The following is a 27,807-nucleotide window of genomic DNA, read 5'->3' on the forward strand; positions in this document are numbered from 1 at the left end:
GTGAGCTTGCTTGGCCTGGAGAACATGGAGTTTAAATTCTGTCATAGCTGAGCTTTGATCAGTGCTGGGAGATACTGCAGTGGCTAAAGCTCCCTCTCTTACCAATGCACCCCAGTCTTGTTAATAAATGTATATTTAACAATGTCTGGAGCGTATGAAGTGATAATAACTAAATCAATACCTCCCACATTGATTGTCCAGGATCCCTACAGCGTGACGCACGCAGCGGTGCGGTAATTTTCCAGCTAACTAGCACCCTGATCTACAGCCCTCCTATTGATTGGCCATTGTATCAGGCAGCCTCTGAGCATTATTGCTTATACCTCTATTCAGCCTCCTTTTCTGATTCATTCGTTTATTACTGGACAGGTGCGATTATCTCAGAGACTTTCCGAAATTGGCCAGTGGGGGTCAGCTGTTTAGATTTCTATAAACAAGCCATTTTCTATCTCCTCTAGTTGTTGCAGTGGAAAATTTTTCCTTTTCAAGTTTTGTCTGTTACTGGGCTGGGACTGGGGGTGAATGGGCATTTGCTTGTATCTGCTTAAGGAATCAACTTTTCCCTTTCCTTGCTGAGTTGCCCACCTGTCTGAGGAGGATGGATAGCTCCACAGATGGTAAAAGGAGAATTTAGCGAGGGTTGAGGTTCTGCTTGCCGCCTGCTTTGGGCAGGAGTCATCACATTCACTCTTGTCTTTACACCTCCAGTGCCCTTGCGCGTGCAGGAAAGAGAAATGGATTCCGTGAAGTCAAATTCAGCTGCAGCCTTCACCCAGCATCAGTTCAATGATGGGCCAGACTGGAAGAGAAACACTTTTCTCAGCCAACAATAATCTTCAAGCTATAAATAAATAAATCTGTTTCTTCCTTGGACAAAACTAACACCTTTCTAGACTTTCTTTGAAAATGCTAGCAACTCTTCCTTGCGGGTGAGAACTCAAGCTGGGATATAGTAATAATTTATACCAAAGAGCAGGAGCAAGTGGGTGTTTTCACAGCAGGGAGGACTGTCTCCTACTGAAACTCTTTCATCTTGCTCCCAAGAATGTTTATTGATTCCAAGACTTGAATCCACAGTGTCCCTGTCCCCAGACAGTCCTCACCCACTAGGATATCATGGGACATTTGTATTTCTTTGCCTTTTTTTTTCAGTTTTAAAATTGTTACCATTTCCTAGCAGTTGTCACTTGCAATGAATCTCCTTCTGATGAAGATCTCAGTTAGCTCATGCAGAACATGTCTCATCTGTACAAAGGCAGAAGTGAAGCTGAAGGAGCTTTGTAACACTGGTAGTTAACCATATGCATTCCAGCAGCTTCACTTTCTTCTGAAGTGTCATATTAGAAAAATCACCCAAGATCTCTTTGACTAGTTCTGTTACGAAAGCCTTGGGAAAAGCCAGTAGAATCAGCTTGTGGGAGATAGCCCAAGTCCCTCCCTGCATGCCAGCAACAAGTGACTAATGAACAAAGGAGTGAGTGCCTGCCTGCAGCGAGAGTGCTGAGATTGCAGCTCACTGTACTGGCTGTAGTAATTCCACTAGACCTGTGTTTTAGCCACCTGTTGATGAATCATCCTCTAAAAAGGCAGAAGACATAGGTGCCACTGTGGGTTATCTTGTGATTGATGATGCAGCTTCTGGTGTCGAAATGCTCTTCAAGAGGTTCTTCTGAGCTGGAGTCTGCTTGGAGATGCCAGAAAGTTACTGACATACATGAAAATTGTTGGTTTGTTTTGTTTTTATTTGAGAGAGTGAGAGCCTTTATGTGAATGCTCTAAACCTTTTCTGGGGAATACTTGTGGGCCCCTCCCTAGGCGTGCACTGTGTAGAAATTGGATTTTGCAGCATGCTGGAGTGACACATCCTTGTCTGTAATGCTCCCTGCATTTCATTTGCTAAGCATTGCTGTCTGCCCTTGCTTTTAGGTTGGCAAGTTGCTCTTTTCACCAGCCTTGCAGAACCATGAAAATACACTTGCCTGGCCTCAGCACAGTGCTTCTGTGACAAAAGAGATAATGCTGCCCATCAAAAACGACCCTAGGAAATGGGAAAACTGAGATTGTAAAGCTGCCTTTATAGCCACCCTGTTGGCACTGTGTCCAGTGCTTTTGGTTTCTCTGTTTTTTTAGTATTAGAATCAAAAAGCTGGGACTTCGTTTAATATAAGCCATTGTGTTGATCCTGTGTAATGAGCTGATTTTGCATTTCACAAGGCTGATAGCCAGCAAAGGCCTCCATTCTCTAAAGGGAAGAACATCTCCTATTGCCCACAGAAGGTTATCTCAGCAGCTTTAAAGCGGCTATAGAACTTTGTCTCAAGCATGTGGTCCTAAGTAATCTCTTAAGGGAGACAAGAAAAAAGGCACAAAACAAACAAACAAAAAACCCCAACAAAATATCTATTCTTTAAATGTCTGTCTTGCTTTGTATGAAGCTGTCAACTCCAGCACTGGTTGTGTTCTTTTGTGATGTGTTTGGAAGTGTTTAGAAAGACACTTGAAAGAATTCGCACTGGGTTTTAACCCAAGTTGGATGTATTAGTTTGAAATACAATGCTGTTTCCTGTGCAGTACCTGTTGAGGGATTCTTTTTCCCCCAAACTCTTAACAGTCTTGTGTGCTCAGTGATGTTCACTCTCCATCATCTTTTGCAGAATTACAGAAGACTCTGCAGTGACAACATTTGAAGCGTTAAAGGCTCGTGTCCGTGAGTTAGAAAGGCAGCTTTCCCGTGGGGACCGCTATAAATGTCTCATTTGCATGGTGAGTAGCACTCCACTTGTGGTAATGAATCAGAAATGTCTTGGTATCTTCGCCGAGGAGGAGAGAAGCTTTTCTCCTTTTTCAGGCAGAGTGGGGGAACTCATCACCAATTAGCCTTCTGAATTAAGGTCTTAACAACTGCAATTTCTGTATGAATTACATTGTTTCCACTGGTATTTGTAGCTGTCCCTCTATATCGGGCAAGAAAGGCCCAACTTCAGAAGACTTTCTGCCTTCCTGTAGAAAACTCCCAGATACCAGCAGCCTTTTCCTGCATGTGCAGATTTACATATGCAGGAGAGAGCAGAATCTGTGATCAGAGACTCACCTTCACTGATTTGGGAACAGGAATGCTGCCTGAGCATTTAAAAGTTGCCGGTGTCCTGCATGCTCTTTGGTGATGCTGTGGCCTTCCTCAGGAAGGGCAGCAGCTCCCTCTGATGGTCCGAGCCTGCAGGGCTCTACATCTCCTGTTGGGTTTGTGTTCTGAGAGCAGAACATTCTGCTTGGTGGAGAGCTCCCTCTGCAACTTCAGTTTGATGCATGGGCTTTTCTCTCCCAGCCAGGCTCACAACTTGGAGGTGTGGGTGTGCAGTCCTTGCACCCATCCCACAGAAAGGATGACAGCTTGCTGCTGATTTCCAGAGGTTTGTCAACAATGATAGAAGATACTCAAGAAGGCATGTCAGCTGAAATAGCAGCAGCATTCTTGGGATGTAGTTAAGCTGTTCCTGCAGAGCTGAGTTGTGATAAGGGTTGATCTTACCCTGTCACTGGTTTTTGTATGATCTGGTGACCTTTCTGATGAGAATAATGGCAGGTGGCCAGAGCAACTTCAGATGCTTTTGCAATAACTGTGTTGAGCCAGGTCACCACTTTGAGTGGATTATGGGCTTCCAACAGGAGTTCTGGGAAGTCAAGAAAAGGAACTGCAGGAGACTTTCTGCCACTTCTATACAAACATTATGAAAATACAACTTACATGATACACAAGTTGGTTCTTTTAACCAACTTTTTAACAAAATACAAGACAGTGTTACCCACATAAAAAGGCATTGTGATGGGGTTGGGAGTGAAGAATCACTAGATCCCTGCTATGGAAGTAACCTATTTGCTTCTTTTCCTCAGGACTCCTACACAATGCCCCTGACTTCTATTCAGTGCTGGCATGTGCACTGTGAAGAATGCTGGCTGCGGACTCTGGTGAGGCTCTTGACTACTTTCTTGTTGACTTACAGCCTTTTTCCTTTCTTCTCAGATACTTTCTTCTAGATTGCCATAGGGAAAGGTGCTTTTTGGTTTATTTTAAACAATCTGAGTGCTGTGCTTGCAGATTTCCCAAGCCTGGCTGTTTAACACCCCACTCAAGCTTTGACATGAGAGAGTTTTGTTTGAGTCGTTGTGACCCAAGTTCTGTCCTGCCCCTTGCTTTTTCTTGCTCTGCTGAGGGAAGAGTTCTGTGTCAGGGACTACCTTGCCTTTCAGTGATTTCCTGTGGGGCGTCCATGCAGAGAGGTAAAGCTGTGAGCAAATCCAGGGAGATTTCATGGAATGGGTAGCTTCTGAGAAACGTGATATTCCCTTGAAGGAAAGGGAATCATCTTCAGGGGAGAGGATATGGAAGGGAGCTTTTATAATGTGAATCTATGTTTTTTAGGTTATTTGTAATAGCACTGTGTGGTTTTCAAGCCATTCTGTTTAGAAGATTGGGGACTACCTTAAACATTGAGTGGGTGACCCAGTGGAGTACTAATCTATACATTTATTAAAGGATATCAGGTTAAAATTTAAGGTGTTATTAAATAAAGTGTTTTCTTTTCCTGTGTTAAAAATGTGGGCTTTGTAATCGGCCTTTAATGTCCCCTCTGCAGCTGATTTTCAAGCTTTCATTTTGTTCAGGCTGGGGAGTGGAAAATAGTCAACTGTGCTTTCTAGTTCTCCTGTTAGCAAGATGATACAGTGTTGGGTTGCAAAAAATGTAAGGGAATGCCACTCCTAAAAACGTGTTCCTGGAAGGCATTACTCTACTTTATAAAACACATTGTGTGCTTGGAATTACGATTAAGCTGATCATGCTCCTTTAAATCCTGCCTTTTAAAAGTCTTGTCCAAGAAAAGTTACCAGGATGGTGAAGTGCCTGTGGGCTCGAGTACTAATAGCAACTCAATAACTTGGCTATCCCTAGGGCTGTATTTTATAGCTCTTCAGCTACACCCCGTCACTATTTACATTATACAAGCTTTTGTAAACATTTTAGCAGCATGTTATAAAAGACGCATATGTGGGTACGTAGCTGTGAGGTGTCTGGATGAATATGTGCTCTGCCACCTTTGCTAAGTGAAGAGTGATCTTGTCTTTCAGCAGTGCTGCAAGCACAGGATAAAACACTTAATTTCCTCTTCATTTTCTTTACTCCTAAGTCTTTGTCTTCTCCTCTTCCCACCAGCCTCAAGTCATCTAATTCCATGGCACCAATTTCAGGCTGTTTTTAGGCTCAGGAACAACTTAGTTCAACTTCAGTCAGGTCCCTTTTTGTCATGTTCAGCAATCACAGCTGCTCATGAGAACGGGGAAACTCACTCCAGGGGCTCAGGGATTAACATTTCCCTTGCAGAGGGGAAGCCATCTCCCCCTAGAATTCCGTGAGAAAGGTGGCGAGGAAGCTGGCTGTGTGTGATCTGCACATGGCTCTTCTGCTGACCAGGCAGGCAGGATGGGAATAGGCCAGCAAGACATCATGTTAGGACTTGGCACTTGCATAGGGGAAGCAATTAATAAGTGGCTACTCATGTGTTCCCCAGTCCTAGTCTCTCCCTGCAGCCCCAAATTTATTAAACCAGGCCTTTTCACAAGGCATGCTTGCACTCCCTCTCCCATCTCAAAAAAAATTTCCCAGCCTGTGTTCGCATGTTTCTAATGTAACCATTAAAATGTAGCCTGAAGACAGCAATAAAAACCCTGGAACGCCTTGGTGCTTTTGTGTCTTGATCAAAGTCAATGTGTGTAATCTCGTTAAGACTGCCCTCCTTCCCCCCTCCTTTTTTATGAATTTAATGGCATACAGCAGCTGGGCTCAGTGTTTAATGCTTACCAACCTGCATTGTTCTAATTAAGGTATCTCCTTTTATTTCGGGCACAAAAGAGACTCTTGTTTTTTTTAACAAGCGAGGAGCTGTGGGATAGTGTGTGTAATAATCACTGCTGTTACCTTTCCCTGGGTATAAAGCTGGCTCCCCAGTGGGGTTGGGAGGAGAGAGCCTGCGCATGCAGCACACATGGAAAGACTTGGCTGGGGGAGAGGGGCAGCATTTTTCTTCTGTTGTGCAATAAACAATTTGTTGGAGTTAATAGGAGTTGGAGCAGGCATGTTGTGTCAGGCTTCCGGCCCCTTTTGAGCAGTCTGGAGATCTGCCATCCATGTTGGTGAAAAGTCCTCTTTCTCCTGTGTGCCTGTGGTTCACATGCCTGGCCAGGATCTCATATTAAATTAGTGTGAGTGTGTCTGAGAGAGCAAGGATCATGTACCGAACAAGGCCCTGGAACTGAAGGCTCACAGTGCCTGGGAGCACTTCTGAACCTTTGCAGGGTATTGAAGACAGGGTGAAATTTGATGCTCGCATGTGTCTATGGACCTATGGTTTAAACATTTTCTAGGATACGATACTACAATGATCTGAGCATCTTACTTTAGTGGTGTTTAGGGCACTGATGAGGATTGAGTCTTTAAATGCTTAGACTTTATGAAAATAAAATTTTTAGACTTTTGGCTCTGGATGTTCAATTCCAAATTATAGCTGTTCTGTTGGTAAGGGCAAGGGAGAGACTTTTAATCACTAGCTCTACAAATGATTGCTGGGCTCTTTAGCTTAGGTACCATTATACTGGAGCTCAGCACGTCAACTGGCTGTAAGTTCTGGGGTTGAAACATTGACCATAGAAGAGACTCCATCTCTGTCTGTTGTTGCTTTGTCAGATTAATGTGAAGCAAAGGCTGGGGTTGCAGAAAGGGACCTTGGAGATGCCTTAAGAGAACCAAGATAATGGAGTGATTTACCTATGATCCCTTTTGGAAACCCTGAAAACATGTGGAGGTTCTTCAAAGATAGGAAATGGTGTTGCAGGAGCAAGGTTTAGCCTGGGCAGCAGCACATGGAGTTCCTTTCCCTGAATGTCAATGGTCCTCATGGTGGGTGTCCATCCTCAGCTGGTTGTTCAACTGCAGCCTGAGTCAGCCCGAGTCTCCCTCTGTAAGAGTCTGCCCCTTCTCCATCCTTCCCCATTAACTGAGATGGACCCTACAGGTAATAGTGGGTGAGATTGTGTTTTCCTTCTCCTGAGGAGAGTCCTCTAACAGAAGAGATTGGCCATCTACTCTAGTGATTTCCTGGGGAAGTTTGGAGCCTCCATCCTTGGAGATTTGTGAGAACAGACTTGATGTGTGTCTGTCATCAGTAATTCAGGTTGAGGTGATCTTGCCCAGGGAATGGGTTCGCGAGTTCTTGACATCCCTCTGAGCTGTAGTTCCGTGATTTCCCAATCCTTGGTATCCTTCTTTACGAAGTAAATAGAGTTAGAAGCTAAGTCAGGCTGGTTTTTGCCAGTGATGGAGCTGTTGGTGGGTGCAAAGGCTGAAAGAGGACAGGTTTATCTGAGCAAATGCAGTTTACCAAGTTTCCCCCATCACCTGTACAAGCCAGATCCAGCATTTCCTATGTGAGTTTGCTGACTCTAGGCTTGTGCTTGCCCGTCTTGGGCTTATTTGAAAATGACAACTACAAGAGCAGGAGAAAATCACTTCTAAAAAGCCTTCTTCATCACCAAATGCTTCCAGGGGATCCATCAATATATATGTGTGCTCTGCAGTTGACACATTTATATCTTTGGTAATTACTACATTCTTAGCCCTGCCACATTTTCTAGGCTCTAGTACCATATATCCCATGTGAGCTGGAGTAGTTCTGCACAAAACAGCACAGATACAGAGCAGCCCTTCAGTGTGATTTCTCAGAGCTTCTGCAACATACAGGGACCTCCTGAGTCAGCAGCTGCATGGAGGATGCTGCGCTTGAGCCTTTATGATCTCATCTGCCATGAGGTTCTCTGGTAATTAATTAGCAATTTTCAATTCTGGCCTCCGGCAGCCTGTGGGGATGAGCTCCACCCTTTGAGGAGTCTCCATGAAGCAAGTTGTTCTCCTGGTGATTTAAACCCATTACCTAACAGCTGGAGGGTACCCCACAATGGCAGTGGAGGACAACTGTTTCTCTGGGAATTAGCATCTGCCGAGAAGCAGCTCCACGCTTGGTGTGGAGGCATGGGTGGGAGAGCAGGCTGACGCCTTGGTTGAGAATTGGATCTTGACATTCAACTCCTTTCCTGGCAAGAAGCTGGCTCTTGGTTTGGGTCCCTCCTGTCATCTCTCTACTTTGATTTTACTTCCGTTGCCTGCTCTGTTTGTGTGTCTCTTTATTCTCTGTGCCTGGTAACATATTCTGCTTGGAAATTGCCCATTTTTAGACCCACAGGACAGCAGGAAGTGCCTAAATCCTTCCTTGTGAGTTTCCTTGCTTTAGCCAATTTATAGCAGACGTCACACCATTTTTTTTAAGAGGCAACTTTAAGACAAACTACTCCAATCCTTCCTGGCACCATGTAAGCCCTAACGACTTTTCAACATCTCAGCTCTCGTTAATGCATTTTTCAAACTACTACCCCAAGTGATTAGCCTGTATTGTGGATCAATCACTTGCCAAATTTTAATTAAGAAAGGAGGAGAAAAAATAAACTCCATCCTGGTTCCAGCCCCGTTTCTTTGCTTTGTAACAGCCCTGGAGCAAACTTCTTGCAGCAGAGTTTTATAAACCCCTCAAAACTGGGGTTTATAATGGAAAAGCTGAGGTGGCCTTTACTCCAGCGCACACAGCTATAACACATCAAGGCTTTTCCATGTAGCTATGATGAAAGGAGCAGAAGGACCTGGAAAAAAAAGAAAAATAAATGGCCGACAGGTGGGACTTATTATTCCACAGTATTTTTATTTCAAGGGAAAAGTTTAGTAACCCCAGCTGGCAGGTGAGCGGTGGGGGAGCAAACGCTTTTTCATTGTGCCTGTGCCAGCATGTGTGTGTGTACAAGCTTATGTGCCTCTCCACAAGAGAGGAGAGCTTAATCACTGGTGCAGATAAATGTTGTACACCTACACCAATAAGTAAGGAACAAGGTTCTGAGCAACTTCAATCTAAGAAGTAAAAAATCAGGACTTAGTTCTGAATTTACCACACATACTTAATGTGTGCAGAGGAGGACAGTTTTGTATAATATAAAAGAAAAATTCATCCCCAAGTGTCCAAAGTGTTAGAGAGACCCAGAGCCCTGAGTCCAGCGTGCCACATGCAGCCTGCACAGCATTCAGGCCAGGCTGCTGAAGGTTTCCAGGATGCAGTTGCTCCCTTCAATGTACCCAGGCTTCAGAGCTCAAGGATGAGCCGCACTTCCCACATGCAGGTGAAGCGGCATCCACCACTTCCCCAAATCAGTCTGTGATCATGTAGCTTTTGCAGAAAATAGGTCAAGCTCCATGTGGTTGCGTTCTGCTTTGTGACATGTTTGAAAATTTGTCCCTGGCTATGTATGTGCAGCTCTCAGCCTTAGGTGGGAGAGTGGATCCCCCTAAAGCCATCAGCCTGCAGTGCAGAAAACAGATCTCTGGGACAAGATCCCAAGGTGTCTGGCAAGATAAATCCAGCCATCTTCCCTTTCCCTGTAGTGTGAGGGAATTGCATACCTGACCTTGCTTTGCCATGCCAAGAGAGCAGCAAGGATGCAGTTGGTTTCATCAGGCTGGTTCTGCCATCCCTGTGGGCTGAATGTGGAAGGCTGGTGCTTATAATGAGCACCAGCAGCCTTTGGTTGGATGCTTTGCTGCCTCTTGCCTGTAAGCCTGTCTTAGGAAGGAGAGCTTGGACACAGATGTGGGCACTAGTCACATCTGGAATGCTTGAAGTCCCCATGCACACTTCTGCTTGTCAGGACACACAGGAAAGCTTGAACAGGCAGCTGCTAACTGCTGTCCCTCAGACAACATGCTGTGAGTTAATTTCTCAGCACCTCCCTGCCACTTCGTTTGGGACTCCTTCCAGCTACAGAGATGATGCCAGTAGGGCAACTAGATGCAACAGGTGCCTCCAAGGACAAGGGAACTGCATGAGACTGAGCAGAGACTCAACTGAAACAGGATATTTTGTGGCATTTGCCTCCAGATTAGTGAGCCCCTCCTTGGTAGTGCTGCTGTGTCACCACAGTGGCAGACAGGGCAGATGTTTAGATTTTTCTCTTTCATGTTTTCACCATTACTCTGCATGTCCCCATTTTTACTGGGACGTGCAGAGTAGAGCGTGCCATTTCTAATTCTAGAGATCCAAAGCTGTGATGTTGAGTATAAGCAAAAAGGCATGTTAAATAAACAGGCTCTGCCAAAGTCCAGTGCAGTCAAGTTTCCATTTCATCAGCATTTTAAGCCTTTCCTTTGAGTTACAGTTTGCACTTGCTCCTCCCAGAATCCAGCATGCCAAGTCCACTCTCAGTGAAGACCACTGCAGAGGGCTGCATGATGCATTGCACAGGCACAGTGAGATGGTCCCTGCCCTGGAAGGCTGAAAATCAGTAGTTGTCCCAAAATAACTAGAAGGATATGCCTACAGGCCTCAGCACCGGTGTTAGGTGTGCCATCCAGACCACCAGTGGTCTGTCCTTCAGACTGCCAGCTTGTCACTCACCCTGAGAGTGATGCCCAGGGTGTTTTGGGTGTCTTTTACATTTCATTCAACTCTAGCTCAACAGGACTTTGTGTGTGGCTGGTTTAGATGAGGTGCAGGTGCCCGTGGTCCCCACGTGTGTTCCATCAACAGCTGAGCCGCTGGCAGCAAGGGCTGTCCTGGTTGTTCAGAAGTCCAAAGCTCAGGGAATGGTGTGTGAGTCCACGTCTGCCAGGACTTATGTGCAGTGGGAGCAGGGAGGGAGCTGGTTCCAAACTGCAGTAGGACTCAGTACTACAGAACCAACATGACATGTAAATTTTCTGTTCCCTGGGGCTGTCTCCTCCAGATTCTCCTTAGTCCAGGTAGCTTCAAGGGGAGAAGGCTTCTGTCCTGTCTTTGCAGGTGTGGTCACAGAACAGAGAGGACCTGTTCTAAGGATGCTTGCCTTTGGTAAGCAGCAGTGCCAGCTGCTCTGCTAACAATGTACCCAAGTGCAGGTAGCAGTCCAAGTGTGGCAGGTCATGGTCCTGCCCTGCTGCTGCTCTCAGTGCTGCAGGTACTGCAGCAAGCCCTGCTCAGGGAGAGCAGCAGCACCACTGAACTGAACAGCCTCAGCTGTGCCAGAAAGCCCCATGCAAGCCTGCAGGCTCTCACAAGGGGTTGCATTCCTGGCAGCTCACTTGTCACACCAAGTGCTGCAGGAAGGGCCTGTCTGACAGCAGTGAACAAAACTTGGGGTGCTCTGGCGGAGCCTGTGCTCAGTTCTGAGCATCAGGAGGTCATGTTAAGGCTGTGGTGGGTATGAAAAGCCAGGCCATCCCAATTTCCCACAGGTGCTGTAGATGGGACGCTGCCTCACAGCAGAGCCATCTTTCTGTCGTTTTTCCCATCAAGTGTCTGTCACATCTGCCAATCTAATGATGACCAGCTTAGGTTGACCCCGATTCTGAAGCTTATTAACACCTTCTTGCTGTCAGGCTCAGTGATAGATGGCACATCAGCCCTTGTTTTATTTCATGTACTGTTCCTGTCGGCCACCCATTACCCCACCCCAGCTCACATCAATTGGCTGTTTTCAGCTCACCTTGGCAGAACAGACTCACCTCTGCAGCATCAGTGTGAGCTGGGGGGGGATAGGACAGGGGGTTCCTTCATGCCAGCAGCTCATAGGCTTTTGCGGGATGGGCGAGGCAGTGCCCCATTGCACTGCCCTGAAAGGGATGGTCCAAGCTCCCCGTGAACCAGCTCAGTCATCCCTGCTGAAAACTTCACTTGTTCCTGCTGGGTTGATTTTCTGCATGTTCAGTGACCTGAAGTGCTCATTGAGGGATGCAGGTGAGCAAGGGAAACAAAAAGGAGCAGATCTCCCTGGCAACCAGTGGTGACAGCAGTGCTGAGTTGGGTGACACACCTTGGCTCTGGGTTTTAGCCCCCTGCAGAGCTCCTGCTTGTCCAGCTGCCTCATACCAGGGACTGGAACAGGACAAGGGGCTTGCAGGGCAGGCAAGGAAGGCACTGGGATTCCCCGTCACACAACTTGTGCTCACTGTTGGAGGCCATGGCCCTGCCTGGAGGGCCTTGCTGCTCCTGCGATCCCAGGCCAAGGGCAGGGATGTCCTTCACGCTCTCACGCTGTGCATCTCATCTGCTGGTTGCAGGGTGCCAAGAAGCTCTGTCCTCAGTGTAACACCATCACGTCTCCTGGAGACCTTCGGCGCATCTACTTATGAAGGACCCAGCAGGAGGGCGGGACCCAGCGACTCGGCTCAGCTCATCACACCCAGGGGGAGAAGAACGACCACAACAAAAAAAAGACGTTTTAAAATTAAAAGAAAAAAGAAACCAGAGACTCCAGACATGGACTCGAGGACACAGGAGCAGTGGGGAGCCTCGGCTGCCAGGTCCCGCAATTTGAGACCTCCTTCAGCATCTGCAGCGGGCAAAACCAAATCCTTTGTTGTGAAGCCCCCTTTTTTAAAACCAGTGTTCCCCATCACCCGTTCCCTGGAGCTGGCTTTGCATTGCGGATGGCTTGTGAGCTCTCCTTTGGACTGTGTTGTTGACCACTCTGCCCCCAGGAGACTGGGGAAGGGACCCTTGACAGATGTTAAATAACCTGTAACTTGTGTTCTTTGATCAGTTTTTGTTTTGTTTTTATTTGTTTTGGTTTGATTTTTTTGTTTGGTTCTGTTTTGGTTTTTTGTGGTGTTCTAGTGATAACTAAAAGGTTTAAAGAAAAAAAAAAACACACCCAGGCAGAAATGAAGCACATGTAATATAGATTATATATGTTTACAATGTTGTGTATAAATGGGATAGACTCAAACATTACATACTAATAAGTTTCCCTTTCTTTTCTTTGGGTTGTATTTTTTTTAAAGAATAAAAAAAAATGAGCAGAGAACATTAAACCCATATTTTTCTTGGTTCAGCAAAGTTTTGGCATTAAAGTCATTAGTTTAAAAAAAGTATATATATACATATATATAATATAAATGGTTTAATGTTCTGTGGTGTATATTTCCTCATTCAGATATGAAGTTAACAGCTTTTAGTAATGGCTGTAGCATTGCCCATAACTTACAGAACTTATGGGGAGTAGAGGAGGTGGATTTTTGTCATTAGTTGTAGCTAATGGGGCTATTTATAATAGAATCGTTATCCCCGGAAAGACACAGCTTTTAACTCCTCACCGGGGGGCCAGGCAGGACAGGGGGAATCTGGCTCAGCCCCCTTTGTCTTTCCCAGCTGGGGAAGGGGCAAATGGTGAGGAGCTGGAAGGAGGGGGTCTGTCAGAGCACTGCCCTCTCCCCTGGCTGGGAGTGCCTGCTCGAGGCTCCGGCTGATCCCTGTGCTCCTCCAGGCCATAGCCCCTTCCCCTCCCTGGCCTGGCTTTGATTTCCTCCTCTGGGCAGTGTTTCCTGGGTGAGGATGCCTGGGCTGCTCAGGAGGGTGCTGAGGCAGGACAGTGGGGATGGCAGGGGGCAGGATGGTCCTGCTGGTGGCTTTGCCCGGAGAGACTCAGCCAGTTCCCTTGTGGGGCTGCCTGGCAGAGCCGTGCAAGCCCTGCAGAGCCAGCCCTGCCCTGCTCTCGCTTCCCCCAGCTCCCACTCTCCTGCAGCCTGCATTTTTCCTGAGAGGTTTTGGCACTAGGGCAGAGAGCCGAGACGAGCCCTGTCTCGTCCCCACTGCCACCCCCGAGGTCCAGCAGAGACACTCTCAGCTGGACCTAGAGGTCCCCCGCAGCCCCAGCTTCTTCCATGCAGTCTCATCCTCATCCCTGTCTCTCCCGTATCCTCAGCCTTAACCAAAGCTGCCATCTGGCCTGGTTTTTTGTTGTTCTTTCTTTTATTGTCAGGATCCAAAAAACAGATACTGACCCATTTCCCAAGGCCTTGGGACTTGTCCCAGCCCCACACCATGTATCCCTGCCACAGCTCCCTGGGTAGTTGTGGGGTGCCAGCTCACTGCAGCCAGAAGACCAGAAGATGGGAAAGCTCATCTGACCCACTCCTTTCCAAGCAGATCCCACCTGGCAGCACAACATAGCTGGGTCATTTTAAGACAGTCTGGAAACAACAGTGGATGAGGGGTTTGGAGTTGGTACCCCAGTGCTGCTGGGCTGCTGAGGTATTTCCAGAGAGGGAGGGACTGGGGATGCAGGATGCATGGGGGATGTGACAGTCCCACTGCTGCTTCCCTACCCTGAGCTCTTTGCAGAGAACAGCTGCAGCCTTGGCATCTCCTGAGTGATTTCAGAAGGATCCCACTGCACCCAGAAAAAACCCAAATGAAATTGAAGGAGCTGTTATTTCATAAACATCTCATCAAAAGGTGACAATTCCTAATTGGGAGTTTCCGTTGTCTCCAAGCTCATAGTGGTGTGTGGCCTCTGAGACCAGAGAGCTGCAGCCCTCTCTGCTCAGGGACATGTGCCAGCAGAGCTCCTGGGAACGAGGGGAAGCCGAGGCACCCCAGAGGGTCCTGCCTCCATGGGGAGACTGCAGGCAGGGGCTGTCAATGCAGGGTAACCCTGCGGCCAGCAGCACAAGGCAGGGGATGGGCAGGCATGCACAGCTCAGGCTGGATTTGTAAAGGGAGAAAAACTTGCAGGGCACATGGCTGAGCTGGGAGTGTGCTGGTGCTGAGGTCTCAGAGATGGAGAGGGTGCAGCCAGGTGGGTTTGAGAGGCAGCCAGGAAGGGCAAGAGGGTAGGACACACCAACCCAGGCCTTCCTTGGAAACAGCCTGGCTCCTTCCCAGGACCTTTCTGGCAGGTGTTGTGGACCAGCAGTGTGCTCTGTGTACCAAGTGTAAAACCATATGTAACTAGTCATTGGTTCTTTGTTTTGGGGTTTATTTTGGGGGTTTTTTTGTTTGTTTAAATTGTAAAGCCATCCCCTGTTTTCAAGGGGGAAGCTGCAGGGGGAATGCTGGGGAGAGAGGCATCCAAGTTTGTACCAGGCATCCGCCACTTCCCCTCTTCTGTAATGAGTTTAAATGATTTTTAAAAAAAACCTGAAATATCGGAGTTACCTATCTTTGCCCAAAGAATCCCAGTTGCACAAAGCGATATTCCGGTGTGTCAATGATTGTGTGTCAGTGTATACTATACAAAGAGGTACTTGTCACTCCCGTTTGTAAACTACATTTGACATTAATTAAACAAGTATAAATCTTCTCGTGCGCTTTCTGCCTCTCTGTGTTTCCCTTTGCAGGCGAGAGGCAGCGGAGGAGACACCCCCCACATGCTGCAGGCACTGGATGTGAGTAAGGTCTCGGAGGGGAGTCCTGGTCCTGTTTGGGATGCAGGGACAGATGCAGGGGGATGCTGGGACACACGCCAGACCCCACCATGGATGGGTTCCCCCAACTGGCCCACCCTCATAGAGCCAGGAGGGCAGGGCGAAGGGCACCCCTCGGGGGACACCCCCATAATGAAGTCTCATTGGCTGCATTAGTTGGGGGCAGGAGACGCCCAGCCCCAACAGATCTATACATCCTGCATTAGGGGCCCCTGGTGCAGTGTAGGGTTACCCCGACACAGGGGCTGGGAGGCTGCTGGGGGGGGGGGGGGGCAGAGGTCGGGTTCCCCCCGGCACGCGGCTGGCGCCGACGCTTTTGGTTTACAAACATTCTGCAGATGGGTCAATGGGCTGTTTTCAAACCCCTCCCCACTGCTGTGTCGCCCAGGGATGGGGTGCTGGCAGTCCCCAGGCTGGTGGGAGGAGGCAGCAGGGATGTCAGGGACCTCTTTCCATCTGCTGTGGCAAGGAGAGGGAAAGGGGGAGATTTGGCCATTTTTTTGGCTGGCGAGGAGCAGCAGAGTGTCTCAGCCACTCTCCCATCCACTTTCAGCCCAAAGGAGGCCTGAGGCCAGGGAAAGGGGCAGAAACCCTCCGTCCTTCCCTCTCCACCTACCCCACAGCAGGCTGCTAATATTTTATTTAAAATATCTTTAGGAAGCAGAGGACCGTGATGTATCGGATATATTGAGAAAATGCTAATGTGTAATAGCGTGTGTCAGGGGCCTCGTTCATCACCCCGCGCCGCCTTCTGGGGGATCCATATCTAATTAACAGTAATGAATGAGGGAGCCCACCTAATGACAGCCCGCCAGTTTGTTATGGAAATGAGGCAATCCCATTAGGCAAAACACTTAATTAAACAAACTGCTCGGAGTGTAGGCCAGTGCAGGATGGGCACAGGCCCTTTAGGGAACAAGGGAGGCCCTGGTACCCAGCCCTCCACATGCCAGGTTGGGGGCACAGAGGCTGCTGCAGCCTCTAGAGCTGGGTGCCCATGGTCAACTCCAGCAGCAGGGGGCTGGGGAAGCTGAGAGGGACCTGCCGGGGGGGTCCCAGCTGGGGAGGGGGCAGCAGGACAGTTCACATCCCCCTCTCATCTCTCCCCTTCGGTGGGCTCAGAGGCAGCAGAGGCCAAACACAGATTTCCAATCAAACGTGTGTACTTGGCTCCTGCTCTATTGACACTGAAGCAAGAAGGGCTCAAGGTTAATTCCTTATCAATACCCTATTGTCAGCTCATCCATCACTCTGCGGGGGCAGGGGCTGCCCAAGCTCTCCCTGCCCCAGCCCCCATAGGTTTGGGAGGGTGACTGAAGGATGCCATGCCCACCTCTGCCCACCCCAGCCCTGCCCTCATAGCCTGTCTCTGAAGGTGCTGGGGTGGGCTTGCAGCCATGTGAGGATGCAGAAATGAGGGGATAGGGGGGTCAAGTTCAAAGGGAAGGGCATAGAGGGATGCCCATGCTCCAGGCTAGGTGAAGGAGCTGTGTGGGTGTGCTGGAGAAGGGGGCATTAGGAGAGGGATCAGCTGGTGGCTGTGGGCCCCCATTTGTGCTATCCTGTTTCCTAATTGCCTCCTAAGCTCCAGCCCTGTGTGCTGGGGGTTCTGCCAGCTGCTTCAGGACTAAGCTCAAGCTCCTTTCCCAGGACTTGGGGACTACAGGGAACCCAAGGGAACTCCAGAGTCCTGATACATGGAGTTCCCAGAAGTTGGGCCATGGTCTGCTTGATCACACAGATTCACTTAAAAAACAGATAACCTTCCCTGGGGTGATGGAGAGGCAAGTGCTGCGACCTAGCCTGCTGGTGTGGAAGGTCAGGAAAGCTATTCCTGCTGTTAGATAGACTTGGTTTTAACAATCAGTTAAAGCTGAGAAATGGGATCTAGTAAAAATGCCAGAGGCGGGCAGCCCTAGGGAGAGATGCTGTTCTGTATTAACTCACAATCTCTAGTTCTTGTCATCGGAGTGAGTTCTTGCTGGTCTTTTTCCCTGCCCCAAGAGGAGACCTTTTGTAGGAGATGCTCTCAGGCACACAGAAGCGCTGGGCTGAGCCGTGCTGTTGGGATCTTCCGCAGGACCTGCTCAGCTGTCTCCTAGAGTAGAAATCCCTGCATGCAGGAAAGAGGGGTCCTGCTGCCACCTCGTGGAGCTGTTCTCGCCCGGCACGGGGCCCCCGCGGGGATCTGCACAGCCGCCCCTGCCAGTTCCTCCTCCGTCACCTCCACGGGCAATGGAGACCGGCCTCACACCTCCCTCCTTCACCTTTCGGGATGTACCACGGGGTTGGATTGCTTGGTTCCATCCCGTCCATTCCCACTTTTCCATCACTGGCAGAGCTCCACACATATACCTGCAGCATCCCAACACACATAAAAATGGGATCTCAGCCAGCACATCTTTAAAACACCATTATGAGGTGTGGGCACAGGTCAGTCGCCACCCAGGGACCTAATTTGAATTACTCTTGCTGCAAGATGTTCCCCCAGCTCCAAAACCTGACCCCTGACTGGCTGGATCCTGCCCCTTGTCTGCCCAGTTCCCCACCACAGCCTCCCCCAGTGCCACAAGGAGCTCTGGCTGCACAGACACCCTCCCAGCCCTGTCAGGAGCAGCTGAGCACTCTCCAGCCCAGGCACACGGGCCACCCTGACCACTGAGTGGCTTTTTTTCTTTTTCAAAACCATCATGTAACATCACCACTGCCTGGGGAGAGAAGGCAGGACGGGAGCAAGCCAGGAGTCAGTTCCCTCACAGGAAACACTCAAATGGATTTTGTTACTGAGGGGAAGTTAATTTTGTTTTACCACAACCATGGCAGCCAGCCTTAAGCATCCTCCTCTCCCACCACTGTTGGTGTTTCACCCACAGTTTCACAATCTGCACATGAGGGTTGGACTGCAGGAAAACAAGCTCTGGGCCACATCCCACTCCCTACCCTCGAGGCAAGCCCAGGGATGCCGCATTTTTCCTCCCAATGAACAGATCTGCAGTGCCCCTCCTCCCCATAGCTCGTCTCAGAGATTTACCTGGATTTGCCAAGATATCACAACCTTTGGGCTTTCAGTGTTCAGGCTGAAGCTCTTTAGGAACACCGGCTGCGCCAAACCGTGACAGTTTAGCAAGGATTAAGGGTCTGAGGCTGGGTTTTTGTAAATCCAGTAGTGCTTGGATCAGTTCTCAGCAATGTGCCTTTGGGCTCCAAGTTATTAACCTTCTGTTTCAAGTAACAAGCCACAGGAATATGGAGGGCAGGAAGGTGGGGGCACACACTCAGTACAGGAAAGCAGAGGGCACTATATCACACCATGCTCACAATTGGAATTAAAACTTGCTGGGACTTGGAAAACAAAACCCACCCAGAAGATCGGCGCTGTAAATCACTGGCTTGCCCGAGATCATCCTGCTCTCAGGGAGGTGTGTACACAAATTACCCCCGAATTTCAAGGCACTTTTGCAGCAGTGGAAATGCGTGTGAGCAGGTTCCTGTTTGCAAAGCTCAGGACACCTCCGACTGTGGAGCTCCAGCAGGCAGCACCCGCTCCCTGCCTGCTGCCCTGGAAAGTGGGGAAGTAGGGCTGAGCTGGGCTGAGCTGGGGAAGCGGCAATCCCGCGGTGGGGAGGTGAAAGTGGGGATGGAAGGTGCAGCTGGCATGTGAGGCTCTTCCCAGAGGAAGCTTCACCATCCTGTCAGGCACAGGCAGAGGGTTTAGCTCCAGCTCCTGCCAGCCATGTTCTGCAATAGCCTGAGTCCTTCAACACCCACCGCAATAAACAGGAACAGCAGATTCCCAGGAACAACTGTATTAATTCAGAGGCATCTATTATGGAGTGTTTAACTGATCTGTAAATACTGAACCTGTGGAAACCAGCATGAGGGCAAGTGCTGGTTAAATAGCCTTTATCACCTCGGCTCCCCAAGAGTGTTCATAGTGCCACGAACAGGCTGCATACTGAGAAGCCCCAGCCCAGATCTCTGAAAAGGCAGATGAACACATCACAGCTCAGGAGTTACAGCACTGACAGCACAAACCAGGTGTCTTTAAAAAGCTGGGAGATCTCTGATGGGCTTTCTGGAGATGGGGAACCATGCCTGGATTTCACAAGTCCAGGCTGGTGAAGGGCTTGGAATACAAGCCCTATGAGGAACGACTGAGGGAGCTGGGGTTGTTTAGTCTGGAGAAAAGGAGACTCAGAGGTGACTTTATTGCTCTCTACAACTTCCTGAAGGGTGGTTGTAGTCAGGTGGGGGTTGCCCTCTTTCACCAGGTGGCAACTGACAGATCGAGAGGGCAGAGTCTCAAGCTGCATCAAGGGAAATATAGGTTGGATATCAGGAAAAAGTTTTTTACAGAAAGGGTGATAAAGTGCTGGAATGGACTGCCTGGGGAGGTGGTGGAATCACCATCCCTGGATGTGTTTAAAAATAGACTGGATACGGCACTCAATGCCATTATCTAGTTGAGGTGCTAGGACACGGGGTTGGACTCGATGATCTTGAAGGTCTCTTCCAACCCAGACATTCTGTGAATTCTGTGAAAACCCTAGAAACAAGAATTTCTCCATGAAAAGGGGAAGGCTGAAGGCTCTTACCACAGGGTAGCCCTCACAGCCCATTGTCACAGTGGAAGCTGGAACTGGGATTACACCTACAGAAGACTTAATACCGAGCAACAACGGCTCCTACACCTGGAGACAGTTTTCACTTTAAAAAAATTAAAGACAAACCAGGTCATCAGCCCCTTTACAGTTATATCCCATATACAACCCAGCCCACCCTCTAAAACCACACACATCATGGGGTTATTCTGTAAATAAGCCCTGTCACAATAGTCTGCTACAAACAGCCAGTGTGGTCACCACTGCGACTCACCCTGTGCTTTCACTGCTGTGAGGTGTTACAGTTCTTGTTTTAAACTTCCAAATCATTTTAGTGCTTCCCAAGGACCTCCTCCTCTGCATTTCAATCCAGAACAGCAAGAGTTTTGTAATTGTGGATGACAGCACCCCAAGGGTGGGCAAGACCAGCACAGCCACCCACTGGCAGAACCTTTTGCAAAAATCCTCCTGCTTTTTAAGTGCCTACTTCTCCAGGGCAGCTCCTTGTTCAAGCAGGCCCATGTCACAGCCCGCCAGAGCTTCTTCCTGGCAATTTAAAGTTGGCTAAACCTGTTCACCGTGTTATTAATTAGCTTGCTATGCTGTGACATAGCATAAACATATATCCTCTGTCTTTATCCCCCAAACAAACAAAACCTAAACCCAAACATGGATGAAGTGCAGTGCAATGTGCTACTTTTTCACTAGGTGGAAGGAATTAATTTCTTGTACACATTCCATGGACTGCAAAGACTGATCATCTGAAGAGAACATTATGGACAAAAACATCATATTTCATGGCCATTTGTAGACTGGAGGTGATTTAAGAAATACCCGGTGTGAAGTATAGCTCCAACAGACAGTTCCATTTTCTTCTGCAATTCCACCTTTCTGTTTCTGGGGTCTGGTACAGCTGTAATCCAAAAGTTTCCCTGAATATCCAGATGCAAAATAGAGGCTGCTCAAAGACATACAATAACAAATGAGTAGCTCTCCAAGAAAGCAAAACTACTCAGAACACACACAAGACTGGAAGGAAGAGAAACAAAACACTAGACACATTCAAAAATGTTACCTTAAACCTCTGGGTTGAAGAACACAAAAGTTATCACAAACATTTGAGCTCCCACCAAGGATCAGAGAGCTTTGACTGTTCTATCTCAGCTATTTAATGGAACCAGATGACAGTCTGGTCATACTGCCCTACACACACCTTTTCCACATCTTACACTTGGTTTCAGGGCCTGATCTCCAGCAAGGAGAGTACTACAAGAGCTGGGATGCACTGAGAAAAGCAAAAAGTCCTGCAGACTTGGCTTTGTTTGCTCACTGCAAGATAAAAGAAATGGCAGAGAGAAAAATTAAAAAAAAAAGACAAAAAAAGACAACAAAGACATGGAAGAGCTGTACTGTAAAATTAGTACAAGCAACAGAACATGCACATCAGACATCAGGGACAAAGAGACAACAAGGAAAGCAGAGAACAAGAAGAGACAGGAAGAAACAAATAATACTCAATGTGAGATTCTGGTCTGTGACACCTTGGTAAAGTACATCAACATGAACCATGACAGGATTTCACCTTCAGGACTTTAAACTAATCCATATCTACTTTCTGCTCTAATGTGGCTGGTCCAAAGGCCATGCTGGAGGCTTTCAGACTTGTAGACCATAGAGGGGGAAAAAAAAAAAAACCCAAACAAGAAGACTCTGCTTTCTTCCCTTCAAAGACACAAAAGCAAAGGGGGTGACATTTCCCATAGGATCTGAGCAAAGCAGAGGCAAACACTGAAGGTCATTACAGCACTAAGGAGGCGAGCCCCCAACACAGTCAGAGAGGAAAGTCGTGCAGAGGCTGCGGTAATAGGTGGGGTACACCCGCATGTGGCTGACATGAGCCGAATCCGAGAAGTCCACAGCTTTCACAGGGACACCGAGCTGCTGCCGGGCGTTGGCCATGTGCTGAACCTCGCTAGCCTTGATGATGAGATCAGCCTGGGAATAGAGGTAGAGCTCGGGCCAGCGCGAGGGCGCTTTCAGCAGGGCATCGTAATGGCTCTCGTGGATGAAGCGGGTCAGGGGGTACAGCAGGATCCGCAGCACAACGGCCATGCTGGCAAAAGTGAACAGCAGGAAATACTTGAGCAGCACGTTCATGGAGACCAAGACAGTTGCCAGGGCACGAAGGCCTCCTCGTAAGTTTCTTCTGCCAGGGGCGCTATCAAAAATGGTGCCAGCTACTCTGAGGTTCTTAAACGTCTTGTGGGTGTGGAGTGCCTCGATGATGTAACGGTACAGCATGACACCACCATTGCTGAAAACGTGGAAAAGAACTGGTCTGTTTTCAACACTGTAGTCAAAGAGCAGCTCCAGGAGTCGCCTGGCTGGGGTCTGCAGGGATCTGATGCCAAAGGTCTCAGAGAAGAATATCATCCTCCATGGAGCCGTGTAACGGATGACGGTGCACCCCTAAGAAAAACAGAAAGAGACCCCACACACATTTACGCTGTGCTGCAAATTACAGAGAGTAGGCAAGCAGCAGTACAAAGAACATGAAAATTTGGGACAGGCTTCCAAAAGAAACCATAGGGCCAGAAGAAAGTCTTTAGTGTCAGCAGCAAGGCACTGACACAAATAGGGATTACATTAATCATAATAGCACACAGTATTATGAAAAGGCCTCTGCGGTGGCAGAGGCCTGGCTTTGGTCATGTCTGAGATCCTTTCAAATCTTGTGCTAACTGGCACAACCCCTGGGGACCCTGCCACCCACTTTTATGAGTGTTAATCCGAACCCAGGAGGAGAAAACCATCTCCTTGATTCACAGACCTTTGGTATCAGCCATTTTGGTAAGGGGAGCCTGCTCTGGTACACATCCAGCTCATGACACTGAAGCAAATATAAGAAGAAAGAGGAACTTCCTCCTCTCCTTGGGTGCACTTGTTTGCAGCTGTCTCTAAGACTCACCCCCAGCCAACACCGACATGATTTTTGTAAACCTTCCTGAAACGCTCCAGCTGTGCAAAGGAAGAGCTCTGGCTCAAGGACTCAGAACTCCTAAGCAACTGCCTTTACACTTAAGGCCTTACATTTAGGTATAGATTTGGAAACAGGATCTTGGAGGAGTTTCAAAATAGAGCAGATGGAACTACATTTATAAATGCTTTAGACCTTTTCTATCACCTGAGCTCACTGACATTACACACTGACAAGAACAAAGCAAAGTCACCAAAACAACCCCACCAGAGCACCCTAAACAGTGAACGAGGAAGAAGAGGATACCAAGTTCTCAAATAAAAACCTTCTCTACCATTTTACCATGGTTACAGCCACTTCCTCTTAGTGAGCTAAGAAAACCCATCCTCTCCTTTCCCATTTCTATGATCTTCCTGAGAGAAAAGTATTTTCCAATAAGTTGTCATGCTGCCCTGCAATGTGCTCCTCATCGGCTCAGCAGCATCTTAAAGCCAGTTAACAACTAATTCTTCACTAGATCAAGCCGATTAATGACTCCTGCACTGGATTACACATTAACAATAGGCTTGTTAATGTACAAACTTTACCACCTATAGTTGGAACAGATTTGGATAAATACAAGATTCCTTTTATGCTGACCAAGAAAAAAAAAATGTAATGTTTCACTGGGTCCCCATGCTACAAGCTGGGGTCATTCCAGTAAAATACAGCATTAGAAAGGAAAATATCATAACTTAGGGGACTGGCAGTAGGACAGATCTCTCTAGTTCAAACAAGGAATTCCTAGTGAGCAGCTATGACTATCACAGGATGCCTGTTTCACAGACAGGATAAAATTAATTTGGCTTACAACATTTAGATGAATCATTTTCACAGGAAGGAAGAGCCAAAGGCACAACAGATGCCGATGTGTTCTGTCAGTTCCCACCCCAGCCTCACCAAGTCTGTGCTGTGGCCTAGCAGCAAGCAGTACACACAGAATCCTTCCCTGCATGTTTACCTGTTTGGAAATCTAACACAGCTCAAGTCATTCCAGAATAATCCCACAATTTCAAAAGCCATAAAATACTTCAGTGAGCCACAGAGCAGCTGAAAGCTTCTCCACAGGAGTATTTCTGTCTTAGCTGCACACACGAAGGTGACATCAGCAGCTGTTAGGTAACACTGCCCGGGCTGTGAGAGACAAGGAGCTTTCAATGACAGGAGAACTCTCACTCACTCCCCATGACTGAGACCGAGAGAGGCTTCTGAGAGACTTTACCAACATGCAGGAAAAAGGCAGTTTCACAGTATGACAGTGTCATGAAAATACAGACAAGCTACTCACCTTCTGGCTGTAGATTGCACTGTATTTGGCCAGGTATTTGTCCTGGCAGCCGGCCCAGCCGAGGAGGATCACCACAGGCTCTCTCTCGGCACTGCCTTCTGAAACAAATCACAAGTGTTACAGTAACAGCCCTCCAGTCTACCCGAGTCAGAACTTACAGCAACTTGTCTGGTTAGTAAAGTTGAAAGACAATGGTGAAGCAAGTATAAGCTTGACTTCTCGGTCAGTTCCGAATATTGCCTCACGCCGGTTCCACTCCGTGGGCGTGCTCGGCAGGACAGCACAGCTGCAGCTCTCCAGTGATGCAAAGCCAGCACCGAACCGATCCCTACGGGGGACGAGACCGCTCTTCCCGCCTCCCGGCGAGGTAGCAGCAGCCGCTGCCACTTCCAGGGGATGAAGGGAAGAGTCCTGCCCTGTCCTCCAGGGACTGCCAGACACCTGCTAGAGCACCAATGCCCCCCGGCTCCTCCTCCCACACCCCAGCCCGCTCCCCCCTTCTCCGCTGGCAGAGGCCCCCCAGTCCCTGCTGTCACTGATGTCCCCGGTCCCGCTCGCCTCCGCACCGCGGGCCTGTCCCGGCTCCAGCTCCACCACGGCCGCCTTCAGCCCGCGGGTGCCCATGGCCGCGCTCCCCGCACCGGCCGCCGCTTCCACCCTCCCGCCGGAAGCTCCGCCCACCTCCATCCCCGCAGCCAATGGGAAGGGAAAGCGCCCATCCCGCACCACCGTCCGCCCCGCCCCCTACCCGCCTCCCACTTCCTTAGCAACGCGCCCTTAGCACCGGCCCGGCGCCCCGCCCACTGGCCGCCCATTGGGCAAGGGGGAAAGTCGGGCAGCGATTGGTTCAGCTGCGTGTCAGTCATTTCGCGGGGTAACCGCCCCCTCGGGGTAGGGGTCCGGCAGTGCGGGGCTGAGGCGGGCGAGGGCCGCAGGGCCGGGATGGGCGGAATTGTAGGGCTTGGAGTTGGGATTGCAGTCAGGGGGACCGGGGGATAGGGAGGGCATGAGGGGTGAGAGGGGTTGTTGGCCCTGAGCTGGGTGTTTGGGTCAGGAGGCGTGTGAGGGAGTGTAGGGCCTGGAGTGGGGTTTGGGGTGTGAGGGAGCACAGGGCCTGTGGTTGGGCTGGATCAGGCCTGTGGGATGGTGGTCTGGGGCAGGGAATGCTGAGGCTGCAGTGGCTCAGACGGGGAAGGGGTTGGGATGGATGCAGGAGCCAGTGCAGGGCCTGTCTGGGGGTGAGTTTGGGGCTGTGGCTTAGCAAGGGGGCTGGGAGGCAGGACACGCGGGTGAGAGAGGGCCTGGTGGGACTGTGGGTTGAGGGGCTGGGGATGTTGGGGTACACTGAGGAAGGTGCACTGTGCATGGGAGGACTTGAGATGTGCCAGGAAAGGGTGGAACCTGCCAGGGAAACAAGCTCTTCAGTTCTGCTTGAGGCTGGGCACAACCTTAATGTTGCAAGATGCAAAGGTAACACCAAATCATCGCCACTCTGTCCTTCCATGAGTCCAAGGCTATGATTCCCTGGCACCTCACACTCGGTCTGAGGTTGAAGCAGCACCAGTCTGCCTTTTGATCTCGATCTGATGATTTAGCAGTACTCTGGATGTAAAGAACTGCTGAATTGCCAGAGCCAGTTCCTAAATCACTGGGTTTTTTTCTTGGCAGGAATAAAGCCCTGCCCTGACCCAGCCTTGTTCTGATTATTAGGTCCAGTGAACTGGGTGGCAGCCCAGCACTGTTGACAGCAGAGTTTGAAGCCAACAACTAGGAGTTACATGCTGATGCTAGCACTGACAAACGATTCAGTCAAGTCATTTAACTTCCCTGTGTCTGTATGTTCCCATATGTAAAATGGTCATAATAAAAACATTAATGTACATATTCAGGGTACTTTGCAATGTTGGCTTAAAGACTCCTGTGTCAGCAGATGCTGTTATTACAGCAGCCAGAGACAAGACACCACTGTATCCTCTGAAGCCATGTCATCATTGTTTCAAACTTCTTTTTTTTTTGCCATTGATTCATAAGCAAGCCCTTTGTATCACTAAAATCCTCACGTCCAGAGGCTGGTGCTGCTATTTCTGAGTAGTGGCGGGGGGGTGTGTTACTGCAGCTTTATAATAAAAATGGGAGAACATTACACCACCAACATCTTAAACATAAATATGGAAACGTTAATTTAGAATCAATTTTGGGATGTTTCAGACTGTAAAGTTCTTTTAACTAGATCTCTGTTGAGGACAGAGGAGCACTTTATGGGACTGTAAATTTCATGCAAACAGTCTCTGTGAAATACAGATTCCCCCTACACACGAGCTGTTCTCTCAATATCAATCATATGCCTTGTAAGTAATGTTTCACAAATATTCTGTAAATCACAGGAAAATGCTTGCAATAATGTGAAATATGACTTTCACTTGACTGTTTCAGCAGAGGCCCCTAACAGGCCATTCTCCTGTCAGCAGTAACATTTGTTATGGCTAATAACATTTTCAATCACAACTATTTTGGGAAAATGGATTTATTTTAAACCTGCTTCCCCGCAAAGGAGGTCCTGAAAATGCCCTGCCAAGGACACAGATGCCTTACAGAGCACAGACCGTTAATTCCCAAATGAAATTTCATCTCGTCTTAATTCTCAAGCATTGTTACTTAGCCGGGTTTTTGAAGACTTGACTTGTTTGTTTTTAGGCACTGAGATACATGTTCACATTGTAGTAGTTGTTTTCAGTCTGGTTCACATAATAGGAGTAGAAAGTTACTTTTGAACAGGTATCTTGGGGATGTTTTGGAACTGATTTGAAATTTTGCTCCAGATACTAGGAGAAAGGGCTTAAGAACTTTATAGATAGGGAATTGCTAATCTTGATGATTTGTATTACACTGAAAGAAACTTCTTATTCTGAAACACAAAGATTTTGTGTCATTTTAACTCTTTTTCTCATAAACTGCACTTAAATAAAACTTTAAATGGTGCTTTTGTTAGGTAGGAAGTCCAAGAAGTGCATTAGACAAACTGTGAATTCCTTTCTTATCCTTAGGCATGTTGATACAGCTTGGTTGAGGACAAGGCACCTGTGTTAATGCCGCTGTTTGGGACCGTATCCCTCTTTCTGCATCTGTGTGTGGACACAGATCCTGGTGTTTAACTGCGAGGCTCTTTGACACTGGTCAGTGTCCTCCAGCCAAGGCGTGCACAGCTGTGGGATTGCCACACAAATGGAGAGCTTAATCCCTGACATTTCATCTCCCTTACTAAGTGCACCTTCACATTTGTCAAGCTGCTCTAGGGGATATCATACTGAGCCAGAAGTGTGTCAAAGACACTTGGCAAAATGTGGGTTTCTTTATTTAACACCTGTGTGAAGAAATAGAAGGAACTGCAGACAAGAAATGTTTCTGGAGCTTCTGTCTTCTTGCCTATAGCTCTTATCATTTTAGCTTTTCTTAGATTGTTTAAAAACATTCCAGGAAAACTAGATAGGGAAAAACGGAACAAATGTCTGTCATGCTAAAGGGTGCCAAAGCACTTTCCCACTGCCAAGGCCAGGCACATATTCCTGGGGTGGATGTG

The 27,807-nt window shown here is 48.4% G+C and overlaps 2 protein-coding genes across 7 annotated transcripts in view; one reads left to right on the forward strand and one right to left on the reverse strand.

The window, feature by feature from the left end:
* RNF220 (ring finger protein 220) overlaps window positions 1-15,200 on the forward strand; it is a 220,176-nt gene extending 204,976 nt beyond the window's left edge. For all 6 annotated transcript variants that reach the window (XM_082287655.1, XM_082287658.1, XM_082287657.1 and 3 more), the window contains 3 exons: window positions 2,655-2,763; window positions 3,892-3,966; window positions 12,179-15,200. In XM_082287655.1, coding sequence (XP_082143781.1) covers window positions 2,655-2,763; window positions 3,892-3,966; window positions 12,179-12,250 — 256 coding nt within the window. In that variant the 3' untranslated portion in view covers window positions 12,251-15,200. The remainder of the gene's footprint in view (window positions 1-2,654; window positions 2,764-3,891; window positions 3,967-12,178) is intronic.
* A 5,360-nt stretch (window positions 15,201-20,560) lies between these two features.
* TMEM53 (transmembrane protein 53) lies at window positions 20,561-24,878 on the reverse strand. Its single transcript, XM_082287629.1, has 3 exons — window positions 24,797-24,878; window positions 24,231-24,325; window positions 20,561-22,395 (listed from the first exon to the last, which is right to left on the reverse strand). Exons 1-3 carry the CDS (start codon window positions 24,852-24,854, stop codon window positions 21,733-21,735), a joined length of 816 nt encoding a protein of 271 aa, XP_082143755.1. The 5' UTR covers window positions 24,855-24,878; the 3' UTR covers window positions 20,561-21,732.
* Between the last annotated feature and the right edge of the window lie 2,929 nt (window positions 24,879-27,807).

This window comes from Coloeus monedula (genome assembly GCF_965178545.1).
Source record: "Coloeus monedula genome assembly, chromosome: 9".
Classification (NCBI taxonomy): domain Eukaryota; kingdom Metazoa; phylum Chordata; class Aves; order Passeriformes; family Corvidae; genus Coloeus; species Coloeus monedula.